Here is a 28,000-nt window from a genome sequence, read left to right on the forward strand (position 1 = left end):
AATTGCTGTTCACAACCCCCCCCCCCCCCCCTTTATTCTAATCTTGCTGAGCTTGAGCTATTCTGCAAAGAAGAATGGGCAAAAATTCCAGTCTGTAGATGTGCAAAGCTGGTAGAGACATACAGACTTGCAGCTGTAATTGCAACGAGAGGTGGTTCCACCAAGTATTGACACAGGGAGGCTGAATACTTTTGCATGCCACATTTTTCAATTTTTTATTTGGAAAAAAAAAAAAAAATTGAGAGTCATGTATAAATTTTTCTTCTTCACAATTGTGAATATCTTTGTGTTAGTCTTTCACATAAAATGGCAATAAAATATATTTGTGTTTGTGGTCAGAACATGACAAATTGTGGAAAAACTCAAGAGTTATGAATACTTTTTTAAGCCACTGTAAAGTGCTACAAAACGCTTGTCTTTCGCGCGCATCAAGAGTGGGACGTGATGACGACACTGAAGTTGGTTTCGTGTGCACACGCCCGAGATTTTAGGTTTCAAATCCACCTTTGAGGCAATGACAATGTTTCCCACATGTTTGCATAAAAAAAGACTTATTTTTTCACTCCCTAATATATACTGTGCTAGCTGCCAATTGAGACACATTTTGATAAACTGCATTGGCAAAAATTTTAGTTTTAAATGACCAAAAATGAGATTTTGACTGCTAAGAATCACTCCCTTAAGTGATTCTAGTACTTTTAGCAGTCTCCCATCAGAATGAAATGGTGACAGGTTTCTCACCCGACTCCTAATATACGTATACCTTGCTAGCTGTCAAATGAGACCCATTTTGGAAAATCCGACGGGCAAAAATTCGAATAAATATGGTGTGAACTGACCAAATTTGGTTTGAAGTGATTCTGGTACTTGTGTAGAAAAGTTTGAGGCTGTTGTAGGGGTGGTGACAGGCCTGCTAGGAGAATGTGGTTGTTTCTAAGTAGGCTTTATTTTTTTTCTTTGGTTTGTACTTAGCAAGTAAATTAGCTCTATTGCACTGTGTGAAATTTTTTTTGCCATTATTATTTACTAGAGGGGGCTAGCTAGATAGAGAAGGTTGACTTTACCCCCATGTGGCCCTGCGCTGATCAACCATCGCAGGTTAAGAGATCGACCGTCTGCGGTCCACTTGGTTGGACTGTGGGAAGGTTCCTGCCCAATGACTTTGCCCGCTGTCAAGTCATCATTGCACTATATAACACAATACGTTTTCTGTAATCTATATTGTGTACCTGTATTTGTCTGAAATGTGTATCTATTTGTCTGTATCTGGTACATGCAGCATCCACTTCAACCAGTGGGCCTGGAACGGGGCTCCTCCCACCTGTGGTCTCGTCTGATGGTTTCTGATTTTCCCCAAATTGGGGTTATTGAGTTTTTCCTTCCCCTTCTGGGAGCTTTGACAGGGGATACTGTTGTGTACCTTACACTGAAAAGATGTCGCTGTATGACTTCTTTTTTCGAAATAAGTCTCGACATGACCTCTTTTCATCTGTGAAGCCCCTTGAGACTTCGATGATTCAGGGCTACACAAATAAAATTTGGTTGATACTTTAGATTATTATTATTTTTTTTTAGTATTAAACCTTGAAGCCATGTTTATATGGACTGGTTGTTTAAAAAAAGATATATTTGACGAAATAAGATGAATAATTGTGATTAATAATAATCATTTCGATATAATCGTGATTATAATTTTGAACATAATCGTGCAGCCGGACTCAGCAGTTAGCACATAGTGCCAAAGTAGTTTACATGATCTCCTGACTTCTTTGTGAGTTTTTTTTAACATCTTCTGTCATGTATGTCTACTATATGTGGATGCAACATGGTGTTAAAAATGAGACACAGCACCATTTTATTGTGCAATTCTTCGCAGTTCACTGCACTCCTTGCAAAGAAGCTGTAGAATATTTTGATTGGGCATTTTACTTCCAGATATTTGTGTTTTAATCGTAATGTTGTTCTATAAAACATGTATTTTATGAACAAAAGGTAAAAAGATCATTGAAAATGCCCATTCATTTCATGCAGGTTAAGAAAAATGCTATATTGGCACATATGTGACGAAAAAGGAAGTATTTACCTTCTTTTATAATATTTACTTTTAAGCAATACATTTACAGTTACCCCCCGCTAGTCGAAAGGAATTGTAAACCAAGCCGGGGAACAAAGCAAAATCTACATATTATTGATATTGGTTAAACATGTCAATTAAAGTTTTTAAGATAATATAGCATAATTTTACCTGTCCGGCCAACTTGAGAAATAGTTTCCTCCACGGGGCTCCTGAACTAAAATTAGTTTGACCCCGTGCAATATAGATAATATAGGTTACAATTAAAATGCTGAATATTGGATGTGACAGATTACTTCAATAAAGTTAATTTTGTGTTTACTTATTTCAGTTATCAAGTTGCTACACGATTCAACACTCCTTGTCAAGCGTCAACGAAAATTTTATCTATAAAGTGGATGACCGTGTGACATTTTGTACTATATGTCAGTGGTCCCCAACCTTTTGATCACCACGGACCGGTCAACGCCTTACATTTATTGTGGACCTGTCGCAATCTCACAGTGGCCGAGACCGTGCTAGATATCGTGCTGACAATGCAGCGCTATCGTTAGCTTAGCACAGTAACTGCGGTTCTACAGCTGTTAAGTGAAGTAAACGCGCTGCACATACCAGTTGTCCCAAGTTCTCGTTTCAGTCTTTCTACAAGCCAGGTGAGTGCTCTTGCTTGGCTCTGTTTTGGATTGAAAGCTCAGCTGGCCGTGTTGGATCGCTCCCGGTGACCGCAAAGCGGCCGCCATGATTCATTCCTGCCCCCTGCGTGAGACGTTGACTGTTCCCGAAGTTGATTGGCTGTCGAGACGCGAAAGGCGGAAAAAGTAAAAAAATAAATAAAAAATTACTTCACTCGGAAGGCGAAATTTCACTTCTCGTGACCGCGCGCGGCCATTCGCGTCGCTCCATTCGCGTCCATCGAGTCGCCCGACGTGCATTCGCGCCCAGTCGAGCGAACTCCATTGACTACAATACAAAACGCTCCACTTTTTCACCTCGTTTGCGTTCAGTGTGCGCGTACCATTAAACTAAATCATCTCCAAAACATTATTTCTGGTGCAGCCCACGCGGCCCGGTACCAGTTGATCCGCGGACCGGTGGGGGTTGGGGACCACTGCTATATGTAACGTAAAGAAACTGTTCAACAATTTTTAAAGATAGGCAAAAACTAAAACATTCAACTTTGAAAGAATTGCTGTGCCACTTACGATCTCTAACAGTTTGTCAACACACGTTGGAAGAACATTGTGTTGCTCAGTGAGGTGTTGAGACAGGAAGGCTTGGTTGTCTTGGCCTTTTTGGCACAAAGGGCACAGCCATGCTGCTGTGGTATTGCTGTAACTGCTTGTCTTCTCCCCAGTCTCCTCCTAAATAAATAAATATAAAAATACATGGTAGGGAAGTGGTTACATTTCAAGTTTATCAAGCAGGGCAGAGTCAACAATACATTTGAATTAATATACTCATTTAAAAATGAGATGTTACCTAAGCTGGTTAAAGTACTTTATTATGAAAGAAGTCATTACTAAATAGGTGTTTGAAACTAACCTTGGAATGTGTGCATCTTTTTTGTTTAAAGCACTTTTGTGGAGCTTGATCTCTGCTTGTATCCATTTGAAAACGCAGCTCAAATCTTGAATTAAATGGTTTCATATTTTATATGATCATTGCATGACATTTAACCAGATTCCAGGCAACATTCCTGTCATTTTAGTCATATCTTAGCACTAAGAAATGTGTTGTGTGTAGTGCATTACAGTAATTTCATTACTTTTGTAATGCATTATTTTTAGCTGAAACACGGTAGTGTAATTTATTACACACAAAAAATATTAGTACAGTGGACGCCTGGTCCACGACATCCCTGCCTTATGTTTTTTTTCACCTTACGACGTGGACCTTGACTTTTTTTTGTCCCCTCTTTTAAGTATTTCTTTCGCCTTGCGGCACCGCCACATGGCGGTCAGTGTGGGTGCGTGACCGCCATGTTGGATGTGTCCGCTCTCCTTAGTCTTTACTCGCGTCACTGTGTACGTCACTACAATGGTTGGTCTGCTATTGGTTGGCGTCTTAGTCATAATGGCCACATGCTAAAACTGGATCTCGTCTGAGTGCTTAAAATAAAGTATTTGTTGTGCATTTTACTGCTTAATTCAAACTTGAATGGGCTGGCCATGGGTCCCAAGATTGCAAGTGATGTTAAGGAGAAAGAAAATGACTTATGTGGAAACAAAGCTAGAAATAATCAAGAAATACAAAGAAAGCTATGCTAGCCTAGCCTAGGCACTCTCACTAGGGAACATGGCCATAACAAGCTTGTCAAGTCGTTCAAAGGTAAATAAATCCTTTATATATTTTTTATTTGAGATGTTATTTAATTGTATACATGTATATTTTATATAAGTAGCACACGCTATGCTATGTTGATACAAATTTTTAATGTGTATACAATTTTGATGTTTTTGCCTGGGGTTTAACATGTATTAGCTTTTTGACATAGGTTTGGATTGCCTACCATACGATGAATAAGTTATGATCTCAACCGCGGAATGGCTTAATCTCGTAAACCGGGGTCCCATTGTATTGTACTCATTACAAATCAGAGTAAAGCAAAGCATTACAATGCATTTTTAGCCTGATGGCGATTGTTTTTTTTTCCCCCAAAATTCTCCAAAAACACCATGAAATCGGAGGAGAGAAGTCCAGAGGTGAATGCAGTGGTAGCAGACGACAGGTTGAATATGTACAGAAGATGGACAGACATCCATTACTCTGTTCGTCAGATTACACAGTGTATATATATATATATATATATATATATATGTGCAGTATTGTACATTTATATATATATATATATTATATATATATATGTACAGTACAGATTATGTTACTAATTTTTAATATGTGTATAAAGTCGTGATGTTTTTACCTAAGGTTTTTTCACGCGTTGCACGCATTCACTAATTAACATAGGTTTGGATTGCAGTCATACGAGCAGTATATATATATTATATACACATACATACATACATATGTATTTGTTTTTTGTTTTAAATCTAATTGTTATTTTTTTCTATAGTGTTTTGGATATACCTTTACTTTATTCTACTGCATGGTGGATTGCCCTTTCAATTTCGTTGTTCTTTGAACAATGACAAAGACATCTATCTGTGTGCATGTGTCTTAGAGGTTTGTGAAAATATCGGAAATTTACATAATTTGTACACACCTTTTCACCCAAAAGCAGCGACATTACTATTATATGAAACACAGTGGAAGGCAACCTGGCTGAGTCACAATATGAAGAGTTTGCGAATCTCAAAATACTGTTTTTATAGTTTTTTGGGCAGACCCCACATCTGTAGTTCAATACAAATTGCATTTAGTGTTTTGGTTGTACAGTATAGTGTGTGATGTACTTCAATAATCTCAAAACAACCACCCACAATACAAAGATCTTCGGTCAAGCTGCATGATTTTGGCCAAAATAATAATCACGATTATTTTGGTCACGATTGCAATCATGATTATTACAATTATTCATCAGGTTTGGTCAAACATGTCTATTCATTGCACTTTTTTAAAAAAACAAGTAGTATATATATATATATATATATATATATAAACACAGCTTCAAGATTTGATGTTGAAAAATAATAAACTAAAATAAATTATGTAAATAATAATTATGGCAAACATTTTGCACATTGGGCAACACAGCTAACTTACTGCTTAGTGCAAACCATTGAAAAATATGAAGCCTATTTAAAACCAAGCAAATATTACAACCGACCTGTAACACCTACAAAAGCCTTTAAGTTTTTTTTTTTGAAAAAAAAATAAAAAAAAATCAAATAAAATAAAAAGTGTACAAAAGTACAGAATAACTCGAAGTGATGTCATTTTCGGTCATTTCAAACTCAATTTATTCCAATTTTGCAAATCACACTCACACTGGTGTTGATGTGACGCTGCATAAAGTACCAGATTCACTCAAAGTGAGTATAGAGAGATTGGATTTTTCAAAATGCGTTTCAATTGACAGCTAATACAGTATATTAGAGGCTGAGAAACAGAGGATTTTAGCACGCAAACATGTGGGGAAATTTGTCATCTAAAGGCTCTTAAGGTGGGATTGAAACCTGTTATCTCCGTAAAGCGCCAGTAAAACCAAATTCAGTGTTGCCATCGCGTCCTACTCGACGTGAAAGAAGAAGTGCTGAATCTCAACGGAAAGCGTTTTGCAGCACTTGCTACATGGCGGCATTCCTCGCAGTCGGCCGATTATCTCACAGGTAAATGGACTCTACAGGATACAAACGACACTTGTAGATTCAAACAATAGAAATTCTTCCAAGCTCCCCCCCAGGCTGCTCACCTCTGCGTGTTCGTTCACCAGAAGATGTTTACGTATTCACCGGAGAACTCCTCCTACAAGTTTTCTGCCCGAAGCTTCATGAAGTCCCTTGCGTTTGCCCCCTGGTAGTAAGATGACTGAAAGTGCTTGATTTGACATAAAGAGTGGACAACCGTGTTACAACGTCCCTGACTTACTTTATTTTCATGTTGCGACGTGGAATACTGAGTTTTTTCATCTCGTCTTTATGACATTTTCCCGGTTTTGCAACTGTTATGACCCTAGGGGCTTGGCTGTATTTGTGTTGTTTCGTCTCCATCTGCAGGCGTGTTTAGGTAATAACACTTATTTTCAGTTGCCGTCCCTGCCCCCCAACGTGTCACTACAATTCTGCTATTGGTCGGCGTCTCCTCACGGAGATGGTGGTCTGCTATTGGTCGGCCTCATTTGTTTTAAAATGGCAGAACTTTAAAGCTTTTTTCGATTGTGAGTGGTTACAAAACCCTATTTATAGTGCATTTTACTGATTAATTCAAAGTTGAAAGGGTTAGCCATGGGTCCAAAGATTGCTAGTGACGTTAAAGACAGAAGTAAGAAGAGGATTTATATGGAAACGATGCTGGAGATAACCCTTATAAGGGAATATGGGCATAACAAGCGGCACTCAAAGGTAAATAAATCCTTTATTTTTTATTTATGATGTTTTCTGATTGGATACATGTATATTATATATACATAGCACTTAATATACTATTTTGGTACCAATTTTTAATATGTATGTATAATTTAGATGTTTTTACCTTGGGTTCTTAACGCATTAGCTATTTAACATAGGTTTGGATTGCCCGTCATACATCATTTTACGACCCCCACCGCGAACAGATTAATCTCGTAACACAGGGGCCTACTGTACTGACATATACTGTAAAGTACTTCGTAGCCGGCTCTTAAATAATCTTGGCAGCCAATATCGCAATCACGATTAAAATTCAATTAATCATGCAGCCCTAGTCAAGCATCACATACTCCGAGGCAGATTACACACATGTGATTAATATAGCATAGGACGAGTGTTTCTGAAGAGGATAAGAGGTGGGAACATTGTAACTTGGTAATGATGCCAAGGAAATACTTGTTCTGAAAAATACTTCCAGCTAATAGTTACAGATATCTGGGGAATTCACATTAAATACAAAATAATGTGTATGGCCACCTGAGCCCACCCCCCAACCAAAAATGGCTAGAATACAAACTCAGACATTTGTTAGCATTGGTTAGTGACAGACTGACATGTTTTGATATTTTGTGGGGTCATTAAATATGTGAAAATTATTTTTTTTTCCAAATTCTAAAGGTTGGGTGGCAGATTTTAGAGAATGTTTTAAATTTAAATAATATTACCTAATAATACCACTAAAAACATATTCATAATATCCATTCATTTTTTATAGCACGAGTGAGTTGATAAAAGGCCATGAAGTGGGGTATGCCCTGGACTGATCTCACTAACACAGACTCAAACTTGAACCTATGGACAATTTTGAGTCCTCAATGAACTTAATAAAGAATCAGTTAATGCAGAAAAGACCCATTCAAGCAAAGTGAGAACGTGGTAAAAAGGCCAGAGACTCCCAAACTCCACACTGTGATCCAGAAATGCTTATCATGAGGTCAGATAGCTCCTGTGCATATAAACAAAGAGGTAAACACATTGCCAAGATTTTGACCAAAAACCTCAAACCTGTAATGTATATATATATGACTGCCACTGATTGACCATGCTGTCTGAATGTTGCATACATATGTATAATATGAATACTCTTTTTCATCACCACTGTTCTGTTTGTGTTAAACCTCTTACAGTGCTTTCAGTGCTCGTGATGTAACTTTGAATTTATTTTAGCAATTTAATGATACTACTTAGAATTGTGGTCATTTTGGTCACCATAAAGCAATTTATCTCTAAATTGATACTAGGGGATGCATTAATAATTCACTGCCAACGACAGTTGTATAAGTCTCAGCTATAATGTAACTCAAAAATCAATTTAAAATGAACTGGTAGTGAATGAGTTAAGATAAACACCGGAGATTAAATTGCATGCTAATGCTTTCAGACAGCGTGTTGCATGTGATGTTTTTTATTTAATTTTTTTTTCTCCAAAAGTCCAATTAGCAGGTGCTGAATTGCATATTCAGTCACTCTGAGGCCACGTACACACCGAACGCGAAAATTTGCGTTGCTACGCTCATTAGTGGGGCTTTCTGTTGCTGTTGTACTTTTTGTCCACTTTTTTGTCACGCGAAGAAAGGGGAGTGGAGCGAACTTGGAGTGCACTTTATGGTAGACTCGGAAAGAAGAGCATTGCTGAGAGCTTTCACTTTTCTGGGATGTGGCAGAGCCAATATTTTCACCAACAGCACCTTTATTCTTTTTTTTTTTTTTTTTTTACACTACGTGTCCCTCACTTAACGGCAATACTCGTCTGCCCCCCCCCAAAAAAAGTTTCAATGTCGCAATCAAGTGGCCGGTACCGTGCTAAATACTGAGCTGACAATGCTGCACTATCGTTAGCTTGGCACAGTAACTACGGTTCAACAGCTGTTATAAAAGGAAACAAACGCTGCACATACCAGTTGTCCCAAGTTCTCGCTTCCGCCTTTCTACAAGCCAGGTGAGTGCTCTTGCTTGGCTCCGTTTTGTATTGAAAGCTCAGCTGGCCGTGTTGGACAGCTCCCGGTGACCACAAAGCAGCCGCCATGATTCATTCCTGCCCCCTGCTTGAGACGTTTAATGTTCCCGAAGTTGATTGGCTGTCACGATGCGAAACGCGAAAAAAGTTTAAAAAAATGTAACTTCACGCAAAAGGAGAAATTTCGCTTCTCGTGACCGCACGCGGCCATTCGCGTCCATCGCGTCGCCCAACGCGCCATCGCGCGAACTCTATTGACTACAATACAAAACTCTCTGCTTTTTCACCTCGTTTGCGTTAGGTGTGCACGCAGCATAACATAATATGCATGCTGTTTGTAACAGACGCAAAAAAGGTGTATATGTTCATTTAACAGGTAGTTCTGAGGCATCTTGTCTTTTACCATTGAATAATTTTCAAACATAAGTTAGACACGACGACATTGAAGCAAACATATTGACTACCAGAAGAACCATCCATCCATTTTCTATAGCCATTTATCCTAACAAGGGTTGAGGGGTTGCTGGTGCCTATCCCAGCTGACTTTGGGCAGTGGGCGGGGGACACCCTGAACTGGTTGCCAGTCAGTTGTAGGGCACACAGAGACCACCAACCATTCACGTACCCAATCACACATAAGGATAATTGAGAATGTCTAATACACCTGCCATACATGTTTTTGGGAGTGTGGGAGGAAGCCGGGGTGTCCGGAGAGAACCCACGCGGGCTTGGGAGAACATGTACATCCAGACAGGCAGGCCGGAGTGAGGTGGATTATTTTATTTTTTTTAACCCTGTTCCTTGAACTGTGAGGCAGGCGTGCTAACCACTGCTCCACCGAGCTGCCATACCAGAAGGACCATTGCAAGGACGCATGCAGCCACAAACAAGTCATGGTTTGTTTGACTGAACTTGTCCTATGTGTTAAAATTAGATGCGCCAATCCTGCACAAGATTACTTTTTAGAACTTATTGAAAAGTCACCGCCTGAAAACAGCTCTAGTGGAGGTTAGCATTAGTTGTCATTCATAAAATTGCCGCCACATTGTACGATTTGTTTAATGATCAGACTTTTTGTACAAATTGCTTTTGATATTTTTGATTTATTTTAGTTGATTATTGGTATACTTTGGAATTTTTTCATTCATGCTATCGGATTGTGTTAATTTCAAAACTGTCAGCCTGCAGAAAAAGCATACAACATTTCTGACTAAATAGGGCACATAGACAAGAATAACTTTGATTGAATCAGGTTTTTTTCAGTTGTAACTGTATTGTTGGAAGATATCTATCCATACTTTCCTTTTTTACATATCCGTGCTGTGTGTACCGCAACAATCATCATGAAAGATGTACTTTGAGTGGCTATTTGTCCTATTCATAATCGCTTTGGCAATTTATCAGAAAGGGGGACGAACGTTTTTTTTTCCTATCCCAATGTAAATGTTATGGCTAAAAAGGGATGATACCTGACACTTTTAAATTAGAGTATCTTCGGTTATGGTGGTTCAACATTGAGGTATTTGTAGGGCAGGAATTAAGATACTTCGGAAAGAGCAACAAAATAAAAATGAGAAAAAATGTTCCCAAATAACATTTTTTTAAAGTAAAATCCTTAGCTAAAAAATGTCAACAATCAAGCCCTGAACAACTGACATACATGTGTTGTCTCTTCTAGGTTTAAAGTCGTCGTTCACATTGAACCACTCTGTTTGAATTTTCCAAATGCAGCAAACAACATAAGTAACAAAATCGCAATCAAGATTTGAGCCACAATCGAGCGAGCTGTTGGCATGCTACAATTCCTCACTTCCCCGTCATACCAAGTAGCAAGCTAGCAAGGAAATAGGACCAGATAACACTCGAAAACGTCAAATTGCCCCGTGTTAAAAGTCCCTCGTGGGGTGATTTGCGATTAAGAGATAAAACACAACTTGATTAGCGTGATAGCGACAATAGTTGATGAATTAGAAAGCATCCTAATTGGCTGGAGACGCAAATCAATTAGCTACCAAGCTAGGTTAAGCTGCCCCCTTCTCGCCCTGATCTTGTAACGTCGCATAAAAGAAGTCTTTCCGGTTACTTCACAAAAAATGAGTAAAGTACAGACACATTGGAGTGAGTGAAACTGGAAGAGAAACGCACCACAACAGTGTTCCAGGCAAGTCCGAGCTCGATGGTAAACAAATAAAAATATATACCGAGGAGTTCGAGTCGTGTCACTTTGCTAAGCTAGCTCCGTTAGCAAGTTGAGATAATTAAGCTCCGAACGGGGCGTCTCTCTCTCTCGCTCGCTCGTACTCCCCCTTAAAAACTCTGCATGATCTAGGTGGCCCACAACCGCAATTAATTCACCCGCTCTAAACATAGGGGGAAAAACACACACACACCTACACACTCTCACACACCCTTTTACTCTCCATTAAAAACACGGCCCTCCGGTCGTCTTCTAACCCGTCGGGTATCTGCTGGTCCGCCCGCCTCCTTCATGCATGGTTGCTTGCTTAACAGCGCAATTTGAGGCCTACCCTGACTAAAACCATTTAATTAACGAACATTCTCAGGTTACAGATGTGTTTCGAAAACACTCGCCATTCCCTTCGCTCCCTCTTCCAAAAATGCTTTTGAACCCCCCCCCCCACACACTTTTTTTATTCCGTACCTTTAAGTCCCCGCAGTGCAACACATGCTCGTCCTACGAGGACATTTTTAAAAGCGTAATTGGGAAAAGGAATTAAACACTAGGAGATGGTGTAATAGAAAACGAAAGCTACGACTTGAAAGCAAAGCCGCGATGGCCTCGCTTCGATGATGGGATGGGCTAAAGTGAGCAGAGCAACAACGAAACACGGATAAAGTTTGGAATTTAATGTTTGGTTTCCAAAAAGGATAGGGTTACAACAGGGCGCAATCCATTGCTTGTCGCTGGCCAACCACCCACCTCCCCCCCGCCGAGAACCGATCACGATTGACGTTTTAATTAAGTTCGGAGCAATTAGCTAATTTTACCTGCATGATAGCCGTTCCAGCACGCACACACAGACGCTTCCGCCGTGGGCTCCTCACACAAGTGAAAAGTTTTGTTGCCTGCCTTCCCTAGCTCTGCTTCTTTCTCCCCCTCCCTCCATTCGCCCTCGCTCCCCTGGTAAACACACCACAGCCCCCTAAGGCTGATTGCTGACATTCATCTCGCACGCGCGCGCGCGCACATGCACGCACGCACACACACACACACACACACACACACACACACACACACACACACACACACACACATATATATATATATATACATATATATATATATATATATATATATATATATATATATATATATATATATATATATATATATATATATATATATATATATATGTGTATATATATATATATGTTTATTTATATATATATATATATATATATATATATATATATATATATATATATGTGTGTGTGTGTGTGTGTGTGTATATAAATATTTGTTTAAAAACAAACAACAAAAATACCAGATTTTGTCATGGGCACCAACTGAATGTTGGTGTGCTAGTCGCACCGGGCAGGCTGGACCTGAACGTGCGAATAGGCGTCCCTAATTTCGCCTGTACAAAAATTGACTTGCTCACGTGGGGAGGGGTCTTCCGAAAATCGGATGCCGTTACGTGTTCTGGTGTTGAATTTCTCAGGAGATTGGAGGACTTGTTTGAACGGTCTGTTCCACATTCGCTATACTGTGTAATAATCATGATCATGTTGGTGTTTTATTTAACTATTTGTAGATGGTGGATATTAATAGCAGTCGCCTTTGATTTGGAGGGGGACAGGTGCAATAGCTACGGGTTACACTAAACAAAAGGGGAAGTGCCGTTATCAGAACCGTCATTATTCATGCTTATTCAGTAATCACTGAATTATCGACCAGTGTCACAAACAAAATAATTGGTCCTACTTCATCGTAGACCCCAAAAAGGGATTACCGTTTAGACTTAGATCTATTGCAATAACACATTTGAAGACATTCCTGTCTTTTAAAGCTTCTAGAATAAACTTTCTTGTTCAGGTTTTGGTAGTATTACGCTGGTTTTCTACTTGTATTGTTTCAACCAAGACTGGTAAATCATTAGGCAAGATAGGAAGATGCTCACACACACGCATACAATGTTGGGCAAGTTACTTCAAAACTGTAAAGCATTATGTATTACTTATTAATGTCATTTCAAAGTACAGTAATTAGTACATTACAACATTACTGCAATGGAAATGTAATGCATTACACTACTATTGCATTACTTTTATATTACTGTCACCACCATAACTGGAAATATGGATTTGCCTCGGATTCGATTTCTAAATGTAGCTCATTACACACCCAGTGAAAGGTTGGCTTGAGTCTATAAACAGGACAAATCATTTGAACTGTATTGTATTGTAAACCTTTAGAATTTATTATAAATAATAGAATAGAAAGCCTTTCATTCTCATGACACAAGTATAATGAGATGTCAAGCTTCACCATCATGTCCACACAAAAATAAATAATTTGCAATATATACAATAAGAGTAATTTAGAAACAAGAACTATATTACTATAGATTACTGTCAATTAAATTTAATTTAAATAAATCGTGCCTCAGGCAAATGCAAACCCTGGAGGTGAACAGGCTCATATCAGCAGCAGGTATGAGAATAAAGTGGCTTGAGTGACTGGCGGTATGAATAGATAGAAGTAGAAAGACATTAACATTATTTGCAGGATTTAGGTAGCTCAGAAAATGATCAAATATTGTAATTTGATAGTGCTATAGAAAGATCCTTGTTGTAGATTGGAGTTGATATTGGTGGCAGACAGCCTTTGGCAAGAAGCTTTAAATACAGAATACAGAATCTTTTTTAATTTTATTTTATTCCATTTATTACTTAGCTTCAAAGTATGATGATGCATTTTTTATGCTGTAGGCAAAATCAATGAGTGCATTTCACAATTTCAATGTTAATATTAAAATTCAAGTTCAGTCGTCTAAGTTAGAGACTGACATTTCAAAATTTGATGGCTTCGGTGGGGCTAACATTAGCAGCTAGCCAACATCATTTCAGTGGACCCCTGTATTACAACAGCCCTGATTTACGTCATTTTCATGTTGCTACCTGGAATACGGAGTTTTTTCATCTCCTCTTTATGACATTTTCCCGGATTTGCAACAAGAACAACTGTCATAACCCTAGGGGGTTGGCTGTATTTGTATATTTTGCCTCCATCTGCTGGCGTTTTTAGGTAATTGCACTTATTTACTATTACCGTGTAACTGCTTCCATGCAACGCTTGACTACAATGCTGGTCTGCAATTGGTGTCGCCTCACGGAGATGCTGGTCTGCTATTGGTCGGCCTCACTTGTTTCAAAATGGCGGAACGGTAAAGTTTTTTTGATTGTGAGTGGTTACAAACCATATTTATAGTGCATTTTACTGCTTAATTCAAAGTTGAAAGGGTTAGCCATGGGTCCCAAGATTACTAGTGATGTTAAAGAGAGAAGGAAGAAGATGTTTCAAATGGAAACGATGCTGGAGATAACCCTTATTAGGGAATATGGGCATAACAAGTCGCACTCAAAGGTAAATAAATCCTTACTTTTTTTTATTTATGATGTTTTGTGATTGTATACAGTGATCCCTCCTACTTCGCGGTCTCAGATATCGCGGTCCCAGTACTTTGCGGGTTTTTCCAGGAAAAATTAAAAATATTTCAAAATAAAAAAATAATTAAAAAATGCGCAAAAATGGAAAAAAAAGCAAAAAAGCAAAAAAGTAGATTATACAGTACTGTATTAATCAAATAACTAAGTAATATTAGTTAATAACTATATTAAGAATTCTTCAAGCGTTCGAGTTCGTGACGTTTGTTATCTTATTTTGAAATGCATGTTTTAATTTGTCAGGACGCATTGCATTTCCGTTTCCTGGTTTACGCTCTCTGTGCGTCATTCGACTCGTTACGGTGACGTAGTGAATGACAACGTAAGCTCATATTCATAGTTTATTATCATTTTTGTTGATAACGCACGGTATTGCCTATGTTTAGTAAGCGATGAGTGTTTATTCTGTTTATGTGTTTGTTTGTGTAGAGGTTGCACTTTAGAGTTAGTAGTTGTTGCTAACCCGCTAATGTCGGCTAAAAATACAGTAAATTCATAGATTAAAGTTTGGCAAGTGTTTATATGTTAGTTGACTGACTTTAACGTTGTTGTTGATTTATTATTCAACAGATACTACATGATACACCATACATGAGCCAAAATAAATGTGAAATTCAACATGATGACTTGCGTACTCTTTCACCGGAGTCTTGGTGCAGATAACCAGTCCTGAGAACAAATTCTCAACAAACTAAGTAATATTAGTTATTTAATGAATATACAATAATGTTAATAATGTTAAATAATAGGAGAAAGGAAATAAAATATGTAAAATATACAAAAAAAATTATTGTTTATGGTTACTGCAGCTACATTGGGGCATACATAGAAATCCAGGAACTGATACCCTACAACGCGGGTTTCAGACTTCGCGGGGGGTAGACAACCCCCCATTAACCGCGAAGTAGGGGGAATCACTGTACATGGATATTACATATACGAAGCACTTACTATACTATTTTGGTACCAACTTTTAATATATATGTAAATTTAGATGTTTTTACCTGGGGGTTCTAAACGCATTAGCTATTTAACATAGGTTTGGTTTGCCCGTCATACAAAGAATTCACCTTACGACCCCAACCGTGGAACGTATTTTGTTTATAAAATAATATATATTTAGAAAAAATAAATGTAAAATTAAATTGACTTTTATTATACAGTGGTGCCCGGTTTACGAGATTAATCTATTCCGCAGTTGGGATCATAACATGAATTCGCCGTTTGGCGGGCAATCCAAACCTATGTTAATTCGCCAATGCATGTAAAACCCCAGGTAAAAACATCAAAATTGTATATACGTGTTAAAAAATGTTATCAAAATATTATAGTAAGAGCTATGTATATATAACGTGCATACTTTTAAAATAACACCATAAATAAAAATGTAGAAAGGATTTATTTACCTTTATGTAACGAGATTGTTATGACCATATTCCCTAGTGAGGTTAGCCTGGACTAGGATACGTTCTTCGTATTTATTGATTATCTCCTGCTTCGTTTCCACATAACTCATCTTCTTACTTCTCTCTTTAACATCACTAGCAATCTTGGGACCCATGGATCACTCATTCAAGTTTGAAATAAGCAGTAAAATGCAAAATAAATAGTTATTTTTAGCACTCAGACGCGATCCAGTCCGTAGCATGCCACCATTTTGACAGTGACGCCGACCAATACCAGACCAGTATCTTAGGGAGTCGTGACGTAGACCAGTAGCAGACCAACAAGTGACACGTTGCAGCGCAAGCATTTTGACGGGAGAAAATAAGAGCAACTAGATCTGCAAGCAGCTATAAAGGGCCCTCGCAGACCTGTGCACATTGGGGTATGAACAGGTCGGGGTATGAACAAGGACTATGAACGATGAAAAAGAATTTGTAGATGACTTCAGTGCAGGACTCTTACCAAATATGTAAAATTTAGACAAGGTGGGACAATGTGGGTGGAGTTACTGCAGCTGCTATTGTTCCAATTTTGTGACTTACAATGCCATATAGGCCACAGCCACTGTCGAAACATCGTACTGATTTGTGGAGGGCATAAGGCATGGCCACTGGCTTCTCAGAAAACATTTAAGGGATATCACTTCAAGGGTCTCAGCAGAGTACATAAAAATATTAAGGATTTGCTATATTTTTTGCTGCCACTAGGTGGCGCTCGTACTATGATAAAAAATAGGCTTGTAGGTGTGTTTCACATTGGACTCCCATTCAATATACGAAGTTTTAAAAATATAAGATCGTCTAGGTCCAATTACAGCAACATTTACCGTTTTCGCGAGACATCGGATTTTGAGTTGGCATAGAGGCCACGCCCTTTAATGAAAAGTCATAAAAGTTGAGAACCTTAATGTTCCAATGTGTCATAGCTTTTTTGACCATTTTTGAGTTCATTTAGTCAAACAGGCATTTCACAGTACATAAAAGTATAAAAAATGAGATTTTTGTCAGCCACTGGATGGCGCTGTAAATGATTTAACAATTTTTCTGTACATCCTAGCACATCACTTCTATTAACTTTTTTGTAGGGCATACAGTTCTTCATTTGCCTACAAAGTTTCATAGCTGTAGGTCAAACCAAACAGGATTGACTGTAATCTTTCGACTAATGACATTTTTTGCAGCCACTAGGTGGCGCTAGCTTTAAACTGGAATATATTTTTGTCGATATGTTCAGGAGAATATTTTCATCCAAGGTGTGAAATTGTGAGAAGATCAGATCATCTGGGTCAAATTACAGCAACTTTTACTGGACAGATAAAGTTTCGGAATGAAAATGGTCGTAGAAGCCACGCCCATTATCGAAACTTCGTAAAATTTGGTGGAGGTCAGCAGGGCTGTCTAGAGGCTTTTCAGACTTAATTTCAGCGATATTACTTCAAAGGGCTCAGCTAAACACATAAAAACCTTTAAAAAATGCTATATTTTTGGCTGCCACTAGGTGGCGCTCGCACTATAACAAAAAATACGTTGATAGGTGTAATCCGCATTAGGATCCCATCAAATATGTAAAGTTTAAAAATGATAAGACCATCTGGGACCAAACACAGCAACTTTGTTTGTTTTGGCCAGACATCAGACTGACATTTTTGTTTGCCACTAGATGGCCTTATAAGCAATTGAAGATTTTTTTAAACACTTGTGTTAAGGGCTTGAGTCTCCATGTGTCTGTGAAGTTTCAGATTTTTCCAAGCTTGTAAAGCTGAGTTATAAAGGTTTGTTTCAAATGTGGCAAAGTAATCATCAAAGGCATAATATAAAGCCCCGCCCCCAACATATTTGTTGGCGGATCGTCACAAAAATTTGAACAATTCTGCCTCACAGTCAGATAAAACATCACAGCAAATTTGAAGTCGATCGGGTCAAGCGTTTGGGAGAAAAAAGGAGCAGTTCGGGACCTGCAAATGAGCAAAAACGGGCCAAAAGTGCACATTCAAAAATTCATAACTCTCTTTCTGTACATCTGAGCATATGGCTCGCGCTGACTTTTTTGTAGGGCTCGAGGTCCTACATAAGACTACAAATTTTTGGAGCTCTAGGTCAAACGGGCCGGGAGTGAGAGGCTATTTTCCACTCATAAGGCCATTTTGGGGCCAATTACAGCCACTTTTTTCGTTTTGGCGAGTCATCAGACTTTGAGGTGGCGTGCAGACTACGCCCATTATCGAAATGTCGTAAAATTTTAAAACCCTAATATTCCATGTCTTAATGATATTCTGACCAATTTTCACTTGTTTTACTCAAACAGACTGAGCACAATACATGAAAGTGTAAAATATGACATTTTAATCAACCACTAGGCGGCGCTAGTAGCTATTTAAAAAAACTTTTTTTAAAGGTGTTAAAAACATAAGTTTCCATGTGTCTATGAAGTTTTAGATTTTTTTAAGCTAGTACATCAAAGTTATTAAGGTTTTTGTCCCTCTTGGCGAAGGAAAAATTGAACACATAATTAGAAGCCACGCCCCTATCATATATGTCAGCGGATCTGCACCAAATTTTGCCCACTTGTGCCCCTACGTGTGAATATGGACCACAGCAAATTTGAAGGCGATTGAGTAAAGCGTTTAGGAGAAAGAAGGAGCAGTTTGGGACCTGCAAACGTGCAAAAATGGGCCAAAAATGCACATTCAAAAATTCATAACTCTTTTTCTGTACATCTGAGCACATGGCTTGCGCTGACTTTTTTGTAGGTCTCTAGGTCCTACATATGCCTAAAAATTTTCGTAGCTGTAGGTCAAACGGGCCGGGACCAGGTGCACTTTTTCAACCTTAGGTGGCGCTGCAGAGCCATTTTTTTTGCATTGTTTTGGGAAACACAAAAATATCCAATTTTTCACCGGGCCCGACGAATGTGCAAATTTTGGTGACTTTTCGTGCATGTTTAGGCCCTCAAAAATGGAAAAGCGCTGCACAGTAAATAATAATAATAATAACTAGAGCTGCAAGCAGCTATAAAGGGCCCTCGCAGACCTGTGCACGTTGGGGTATGAACAGGTCGGGGTATGAACAAGGACTAATAACGATGAAAAAGTAGTTGTAGATGACTTCAGTGCAGGACTCTTACCAAATATGTAAAATTTAGACAAGGTGGGACAATGTGGGTGGAGTTACTGCAGCTTTTATTGTTCCAATTTTGTGACTTTCAATGCCATATAGGCCACACCCACTGTCGAAACATTGTACTGATTTGTGGAGGGCATAAGGCATGGCCACTGGCTTTTCAGAAAACATTTAAGGGATATCACTTCAAGGGGCTCAGCAGAGTACATAAAAACATTAAGGATTTGCTATATTTTTTGCTGCCACTAGGTGGCGCTCGTACTATGATAAAAAATAGGCTTGTAAGTGTGTTTCACATTGGACTCGCATCCATAATATGAAGTTTTGCAAACATCAGATAATCTAGGTCCAAATACAGCAACTTTTACCATTTTGGCGAGACATCAGACTTTGAGTTTGCATAGAGGCCACGCCCTTTAATGAAAAGTCATAAAAGTTGAGAACCTTAATGTTCCAATGTGTCATAGCTTTCCTGACCATTTTTGAGTTCATTTAGTCAAACAGGCATTTCACAGTACATAAAAGTATAAAAATGAGATTTTTGTCCGCCACTGGGTGGCGCTGTAAATGATTTTAAAGTTTATCTTCTAGCTGTATTATTGCATTACTTTTAAAGGCCCAGGAAAGTTTCAGATGGTTTGAAGCTGTCATAGCTGAGTTATTAAGATTTTTGTCACTCTTGGAGAAGGAAGTATTAAACATAATTTGAAGCTCCGCCGCCATCTTTTATGTCAAGAGGTCTTCACGATATTTGGATTATGTGTGCACCTCAGTTGGATAATGATTCATGCCAAAGTTGAAGGTAATGGGGTGAATCGTTTAAGAGAAAAAGGCACTAGTTTGAGACCAGCTAATGTCTAAGAATGGGACAAAACTGCACATTAAAAAAAATCATAACAATTTTTCTGTACATCCTAGCACATCACTCCTATTGACTTTTTTGTAGGTCTTGCAGTCCTTCATTTGCCTACAAAGTTTCATAGCTGTAGGTCAAACCAAACAGGATTGACTGTAATCTTTCGACTAATGACATTTTTTGCAGCCACTAGGTGGCGCTAGCTCTAAACTGGAATATATTTTTGTCGATATGTTCAGGAGTATATTTTCATCCAATGTGTGAAATTGTGAGAAGATCAGATCATCTGGGTCAAATTACAGCAAATTTTACTGGACAGATAAAGCTTCGGAATGAAAATGGTCGTAGAGGCCACGCCCATTATCGAAACTTCGTAAAATTTGGTGGAGGTCAGCAGGGCTGTCTAGAGGCTTTTCAGACTTAATTTCAGCGATATTACTTCAAAGGGCTCAGCTAAACACATAAAAACCTTTAAAAATTGCTAAATTTTTGGCTGCCACTAGGTGGCGCTCGCACTATAACAAAAAATACGTTGATAGGTGTATTCCGCATTGAAAACCCATTAAATATATGAAGTTTAGAAAAGATAAGACTATCTGGGACCAAACACAGCAACTTTGTTCGTTTTGGCGAGACATCAGACTGACATTTTTGTTTGCCACTAGATGGCCTTATAAGCAATAGAAGATTTTTTTAAACAATTCTGTTTAGGGCTTGAGTCTCCATGTGTCTGTGAAGTTTCAGATTTTTCCAAGCTTGCAAAGCTGAGTTATAAAGGTTTGTTTTCACATGTGGCAAAGTAATCATCAAAGGCATAATATAAAGCACCGCCCCCAACATATTTGATGGCGGATCATCACAAAAATTTGAACAATTGTGCCTCACAGTCACATAAAACATCACAGCAAATTCAAAGTCGATCGGGTCAAGCGTTTGGGCGAAAAAAGGAGCAGTTCGGGACCTGCAAATGAGCAAAAACGGGCCAAAAGTGCACATTCAAAAATTCATAACTCTCTTTCTGTACATCTGAGCATATGGCTCGCGCTGACTTTTTTGTAGGGCTCGAGGGCCTACATAAGGCTACAAATTTTTGGAGCTCTAGATCAAACGGGTCGGGAGTGAGAGGCTTTTTTCCACTCATAAGGCCATTTTGGGGCCAATTACAGCCACTTTTTTCGTTTTGGCGAGTCATCTGACTTTGAGGTGGCGTGCAGACTACGCCCATTATTGAAAAGTCGTAAAATTTTAAAACCTTAATATTCCATGTCTTATTGATATTCTGACCAATTTTCATTTGTTTTACTCAAACAGACTGAGCACAATACATGAAAGTGTAAAAAATGACATTTTAATCAACCACTAGGCGGCGCTAGTAGGTATTTAAAAAAACTTTTTTTAAAGGTGTTAAAGACATAAGTTTCCATGTGTCTATGAAGTTTTAGATTTTTTTAAGCTGGTACATCAAAGTTATTAAGGTTTTTGTCCCTCTTGGCGAAGGAAAAATTGAACACATAATTTGAAGCCACGCCCCTATCATATATGTAAGCGGATCTACACCAAATTTTGCCCACTTGTGCCCCTATGTGTGAATATGGACCACAGCAAATTTGAAGGCGATTGAGTAAAGCGTTTAGGAGAAACAAGGAGCAGTTTGGGACCTGCAAACGGGCAAAAATGGGCCAAAAATGCACATTCAAAAATTCATAACTCTTTTTCTGTACATCTGAGCACATGGCTCGCGCTGACTTTTTTGTAGGTCTCTAGGTCCTACATATGCCTAAAAATTTTCGTAGCTCTAGGTCAAACGGGCCGGGACCAGGTGCACTTTTTCGACCTTAGGTGGCGCTGCAGAGCCATTTTTTTTGCTTTTATTTGGGAATCACAAAAATATCAAATTTTTCACCGGGCCCGACAAATGTGCAAATTTTGGTGACTTTTCGTGCATGTTTAGGCCCTCAAAAATGGAAAAGCGCTGCACAGTAAATAATAATAATAATAATAATAATAATAATAATAATCTGGAGAAAAACAAGAGGGCTCTCGCAGCGGTAGCTGCTCGGGCCCTAATAACTAGAGCTGCAAGCAGCTATAAAGGGCCCTCGCAGACCTGTGCACGTTGAGGTATGAACAGGTCGGGGTATGAACAAGGACTACGAATGATGAAAAATTTGTTGTTGATCACTTCAGTGCAGGACTATTACCAAATATGTAAAATTTAGACAAGATGGGACAATGTTGTGTGGAGGTACTGCAGCTTTTATTGTTCCAATTTTGTGACTTTCAATGCCATATAGGCCACATTCACTGTCGAAACATTGTACTGATTTGTGGGGGGCATAAGGCATGGCCACTGGCTTTTCAGAAAACATTTAAGGGATATCGCTTCAAGGGGCTCAGCAGAGTACATAAAAACATTAAGGATTTGCTATATTTTTTGCTGCCACTAGGTGGCGCTCATACTATGATAAAAAATAGGCTTGTAGGTGTGTTTCACATTGGACACTCATCCCATATATGAAGTTTTGCAAACATCAAATCATCTAGGTCCAATTACAGCAACTTTTACTGTTTTGTTGAGAAATCGGACTTTGAGCTGGCATACAGGCCACGCCTTTTATTAAAAAATCATAAAAAATGAGAACCTTCATTCTCCACTGTGTCATAGCTTTTCTGACCATTTTTTAGTTCATGTAGTCAAACAGACATTGCACAGTACATGAGAGTGTAAAAAATTAGATTTTTGTCCGCCACTAGGTGGCGCTGTAAATGATTTGGATGTTTATCACATAGCTGTATTAGGGCATGACTTTTAAACTCCTTGCAAGTGTTTCACATGATTTGAAGCTGAAACAGCTGAGTTATTAAGGTTTTTGTCACTCTTGGCGAAGGAAATATTCAAAACAATTTGAAGCTCCGCCCACATCTTACAAGTCATGGGATCTTCACAATTTTTGGGAGATTTGTGCCGCTATATCTGCTAATAGTCCATGCCAACGTAGAAGTTAATCGGGTGAACCGTTTAAGAGAAAAAGGCACTAGATTTAGACCGGCTAATGTCTAAGAATGGGGCAAAATTGCACATAAAAAAAAAATCATAAAAATTATTCTGTACATCTTAGCACATCACTCTTATTGAGTTTTTTGTAGGTCTTACAATCCTACATATGCCTAAAAACTTTTATAGTGTTAGGTCAAACCAAACAGGGATGACTCCAATCTTTCGACTAATGACATTTTTTGCAGCCACTAGGTGGCGCTAGCTTTAAACTGGAATATATGTTTGTCGATGTCTTCAGGAATAGATTTTCATCCAATGTGTGAAATTGTGAGAAGATCAGATCATCTGGGTCAAATTACAGCAGCTTTTACTGGTCCGTTAAATTTTCGGAATGAAAATGGACGTAAAGGCCACGCCCATTATCGAAATTTCGTAAAATTTGGTGGAGGTCAGCAAGGCTGTCTAGAGGCTTGTCACACGTAATTTCAGCGATATTACTTCAAAGGGCTCAGCTAAACACGTAAAAATGTTTCAAAAATGCTATATTTTTGGCTGCCACTAGGTGGCGCTAGCACTATAGCAAAATATACGTTGATAGGTGTATTCCGCATTCGAAACCCATCAAATATGTAATGTTTAGAAGAGATAAGACCATCTGGGACCAAACACAGCAACTTTGTTCGTTTTGGCGAGACATCAGACTGACATTTTTGTTTGCCACTAGATGGCCTTATAAGCAATTGAAGATTTTTTTAAACACTTGTGTTAAGGGCTTAAGTCTTCATGTGTATGTGAAGTTTCAGATTTTTCTAAGCTTGTAAAGCTGAGTTATAAAGGTTTGTTTCACATGTGGCAAAGTAATCATCAAAGGCATAATATGAAGCCCCGCCCCCAACATATTTGATGGCGGATCATCACGAAAATTTGAACAATTGTGCCTCACAGTCAGATAAAACATCACAGCAAATTTGAAGTCGATCGGGTCAAGCGTTTGGGAGAAAAAAGGAGCAGTTCGGGACCTGCAAATGAGCAAAAACGGGCCAAAAGTGCACATTCAAAAATTCATAACTCTCTTTCTGTACATCTGAGCATATGGCTCGCGCTGACTTTTTTGTAGGGCTCGAGGTCCTACATAAGGCTACAAACTTTTGTAGCTCTAGGTCAAATGGGCCGGCAGTAAGAGGCTATTTTCCACTCATAAGGCCATTTTGGGGCCAATTACAGCCACTTTTTTCGTTTTGGCGAGTCATCTGACTTTGAAGTGGCGTGCAGACCACGCCCATTATCGAAAAGTCATAAAATTTTAAAATCTTAATATTCCATGTCTTAAGGATATTCTGACCAATTTTCATTTTTTTTACTTAAACAGACTGAGCACAATACATGAAACTGTAAAAAATGACATTTTGATCAACCACTAGGCGGCGCTAGTAGGTATTGAAAAAAACTTTTTTCAAATGTGTTAAAGACATAAGTTTCCATGTGTCTATGAAGTTTTAGATTTTTTTAAGCTAGTACATCAAAGTTATTAAGGTTTATGTCACTCTTGGCGAAGGAAAAATTGAACACATAATTTGAAGCCATGCCCCTATCATATATGTCAGCGGATCTGCACCAAATTTTGCCCACTTGTGCCTCTATGTGTGAATATGGACCACAGCAAATTTGAAGGCGATTGAGTAAAGCGTTTAGGAGAAAGAAGGAGCAGTTTGGGACCTGCAAACGTGCAAAAATGGGCCAAAAATGCACATTCAAAAATTCATAACTCTTTTTCTGTACATCTGAGCACATGGCTCGTGCTGACTTTTTTGTAGGTCTCTAGGTCCTACATATGCCAAAAAATTTTCGTAGCTCTAGGTCAAACGGGCCGGGACTAGGTGCACTTTTTCGACCTTAGGTGGCGCTGCAGAGCCATTTTTTTTGCATTGTTTTGGGAAACACAAAAAAATCAAATTTTTCACCAGGCCCGACAAATGTGCAAATTTTGGTGACTTTTCGTGCATGTTTAGGCCCTCAAAAATGGAAAAGCGCTGCACAGTAAATAATAATAATAATAATAATAATAATAATAATAATAATCTGGAGAAAAACAAGAGGGCTCTCGCAGCGGTAGCTGCTCGGGCCCTAATAATAATAAGAAGAAGAATAATCTGGAGAAAAACAAGAGGGCTCTCGCAGCGGTAGCTGCTCGGGCCCTAATAATAAGAATAATAATCTGGAGAAAAACAAGAGGGCTCTCGCAGCGGTAGCTGCTCGGGCCCTAATAATAAGAATAATAATCCGGAGAAAAACAAGAGGGCTCTCGCAGCGGTAGCTGCTCGGGCCCTAATTAGAATAATAATCTGGAGAAAAACAAGAGGGCTCTCGCAGCGGTAGCTGCTCGGGCCCTAATAATCCGGAGAAAAACAAGAGGGCTCTCGCAGCGGTAGCTGCTCGGGCCCTAATAATCTGGAGAAAAACAAGAGGGCTCTCGCAGCGGTAGCTGCTCGGGCCCTAATAATAATCCGGAGAAAAACAAGAGGGTTCTTGCGTGGTAGCTGCTCGGGCCCTAATAATCCGGAGAAAAACAAGAGGGCTTTCGCAGCGGTAGCTGCTCGGGCCCTAATAATAATAATAATAATAATAATCCGGAGAAAAACAAGAGGGCTCTCGCAGCGGTAGCTGCTCGGGCCCTAATAATAATAATAATAATAATAATAATCTGGAGAAAAACAAGAGGGCTCTCGCAGCGGTAGCTGCTCGGGCCCTAATAATAATAATAATCCGGAGAAAAACAAGAGGGCTCTCGCAGCGGTAGCTGCTGGGGCCCTAATAATAATAATAATAATCCGGAGAAAAACAAGAGGGCTCTCGCAGCGGTAGCTGCTCGGGCCCTAATAATAATAATAATAATCCGGAGAAAAACAAGAGGGCTCTCGCAGCGGTAGCTGCTCGGGCCCTAATAATAATAATCCGGAGAAAAACAAGAGGGCTCTCGCAGCGGTAGCTGCTCGGGCCCTAATAATGATCCGGCGAAAAACAAGAGGGCTCTCGCAGCGGTAGCTGCTCGGGCCCTAATAGTAATAATAATAATAATCCGGAGAAAAACAAGAGGGCTCTCGCAGCGGTAGCTGCTCGGGCCCTAATAATAATCCGGAGAAAAACAAGAGAGTTCTCGCAGCGGTAGCTGCTCGGGCCCTAATAATCCGGAGAAAAACAAGAGGGCTCTCGCAGCGGTAGCTGCTCGGGCCCTAATAATAATAATAATCCGGAGAAAAACAAGAGGGCTCTCGCAGCGGTAGCTGCTCGGGCCCTAATAATAATAATAATAATAATAATAATAATAATAATAATAATCCTGAGAAAAACAAGAGGGCTCTCGCAGCGGTAGCTGCTCGGGCCCTAATAATAATAATAATCCGGAGAAAAACAAGAGGGCTCTCGCAGCGGTAGCTGCTCGGGCCCTAATAATAATAATCCGGAGAAAAACAAGAGGGCTCTCGCAGCGGTAGCTGCTCGGGCCCTAATAATAATCCGGTGAAAAACAAGAGGGCTCTCGCAGCGGTAGCTGCTCGGGCCCTAATAATAATAATAATAATAATCCGGAGAAAAACAAGAGGGCTCTCGCAGCGGTAGCTGCTCGGGCCCTAATAATAATAATAATAATAATAATAATAATAATCCGGAGAAAAACAAGAGGGCTCTCGCAGTGGTAGCTGCTCGGGCCCTAATTACCTAAAAACGCCTGAAGATGGAGACAAAACAACACAAATACAGCCAACCCCTAGGGTCATGACAGTTGTTTTTGTTGTAACACAAGAAAAATATAGTAAAAGGGGATCAAAAAACGCCACAGATCACGTCGTGAGCTGAAAATAATGTCTTACTCCAGGGTTCCACTGTATTTATTTATTTATTTATTTTAGTAAGATGATCAAGCAAGCTTCCGACATAACTAGGCGATGACCGGTAGACCGTGGGCAACAGATTGAGCACCCTGCCTTGGTATGTGCGTGTGCGAAATTAGGTCCTTTCTAAATGTAAGTAGTACAAGATAAACGGGAAAATAATACTTACAATAATGTTGACCCTTAACCCTTCAGGTTTGATATGAATTTGCGATTTCTATATTTTGTACATCATGTCACTCTTGAGATGGAAAATCCAGGTCCAGAAAGTAACAACCTTGTCACAGGTGCTCCTAATCAACTTTGTAGTCAAATGAGCCCTTTAACTTAGCTGTTAAGTGAAAGCACATGTAGGTAAAGCCAAATTGTGTCAGAGTTTTTACTTTCTGGACCTTCTCTTACCATTTCTGCTTCTCATCAAACCAATGTTATCACACTGAGACAACCCAAAGTTCCCTCGCTACTTTGTGCTTCATCTTAAGCACCCTTAGTGCTTTGCGTTTTTTTTTTTTTTTTTTTAAAAAAGCTGTATTGCGTAGGGACGCACTGTGAAGGTTTTTTCCGTGCCAAACAGATGTTTTGACTCTAATCCCACATACCACAGGTACTGATGTGACAGTGACCTAGCATGGATCCCGGATATGACCCAACATAAAACCCAGGAATTTACACTCGAAATTCTAATTTTATTACAACACCGCTTTGTTCTGTCTTCACTATACTTCATACTGGTGGAGACTATCTGCTGGAAGCACAGTCAACAGCTTAGACATGACTGGCCAGGCAATCAGTCAATCAGCTTACAGGCACTCCACCAAGACACGTGATTGACTTCCAGCGTGACATCGACCAATTGAAGGTAGGAGTTGTAATCAATTTCTTCCCTCA

At 39.1% G+C, this 28,000-nt stretch overlaps 2 protein-coding genes across 15 annotated transcripts in view; one reads left to right on the forward strand and one right to left on the reverse strand.

Annotated features, from left to right (window-relative positions):
• The window catches only part of zfhx2 (zinc finger homeobox 2), a 77,804-nt gene extending 65,557 nt beyond the window's left edge, over positions 1-12,247 (reverse strand). For 3 of the 5 annotated variants that reach the window (XM_088402497.1, XM_088402493.1, XM_088402492.1), the window contains exons 1-2: positions 12,128-12,247; positions 3,277-3,435 (exon numbers count right to left, since the gene is read on the reverse strand). In XM_088402497.1, coding sequence (XP_088258623.1) covers positions 3,277-3,435; positions 12,128-12,133 — 165 coding nt within the window. In that variant the 5' untranslated portion in view covers positions 12,134-12,247. Of the gene's footprint in view, positions 1-3,276; positions 3,436-6,446; positions 6,572-11,263; positions 12,072-12,127 lie in introns of those variants that run through there. The other 2 variants (XM_088402494.1, XM_088402495.1) reach the window with 2 other exon arrangements.
• thtpa (thiamine triphosphatase) overlaps positions 11,186-28,000 on the forward strand; it is a 36,129-nt gene continuing 19,314 nt past the window's right edge. For 2 of the 10 annotated variants that reach the window (XM_088402502.1, XM_088402504.1), the window contains exons 1-2: positions 12,758-12,825; positions 27,850-27,971. Coding sequence is in view for 1 of the 10 variants with exons in the window: in XM_088402507.1 (XP_088258633.1) it covers positions 12,768-12,825 (58 nt within the window). In the remaining 9 variants the exon portion in view is untranslated. Of the gene's footprint in view, positions 11,298-12,732; positions 12,826-25,408; positions 27,972-28,000 lie in introns of those variants that run through there. The other 8 variants (XM_088402498.1, XM_088402501.1, XM_088402503.1 and 5 more) reach the window with 7 other exon arrangements.

Source organism: Hippichthys cyanospilos, chromosome 19 (assembly GCF_059441005.1).
Source record: "Hippichthys cyanospilos isolate Australia breed blue-spotted pipefish chromosome 19, RoL_Hcya_1.0, whole genome shotgun sequence".
In the NCBI taxonomy this organism is placed as follows: domain Eukaryota; kingdom Metazoa; phylum Chordata; class Actinopteri; order Syngnathiformes; family Syngnathidae; genus Hippichthys; species Hippichthys cyanospilos.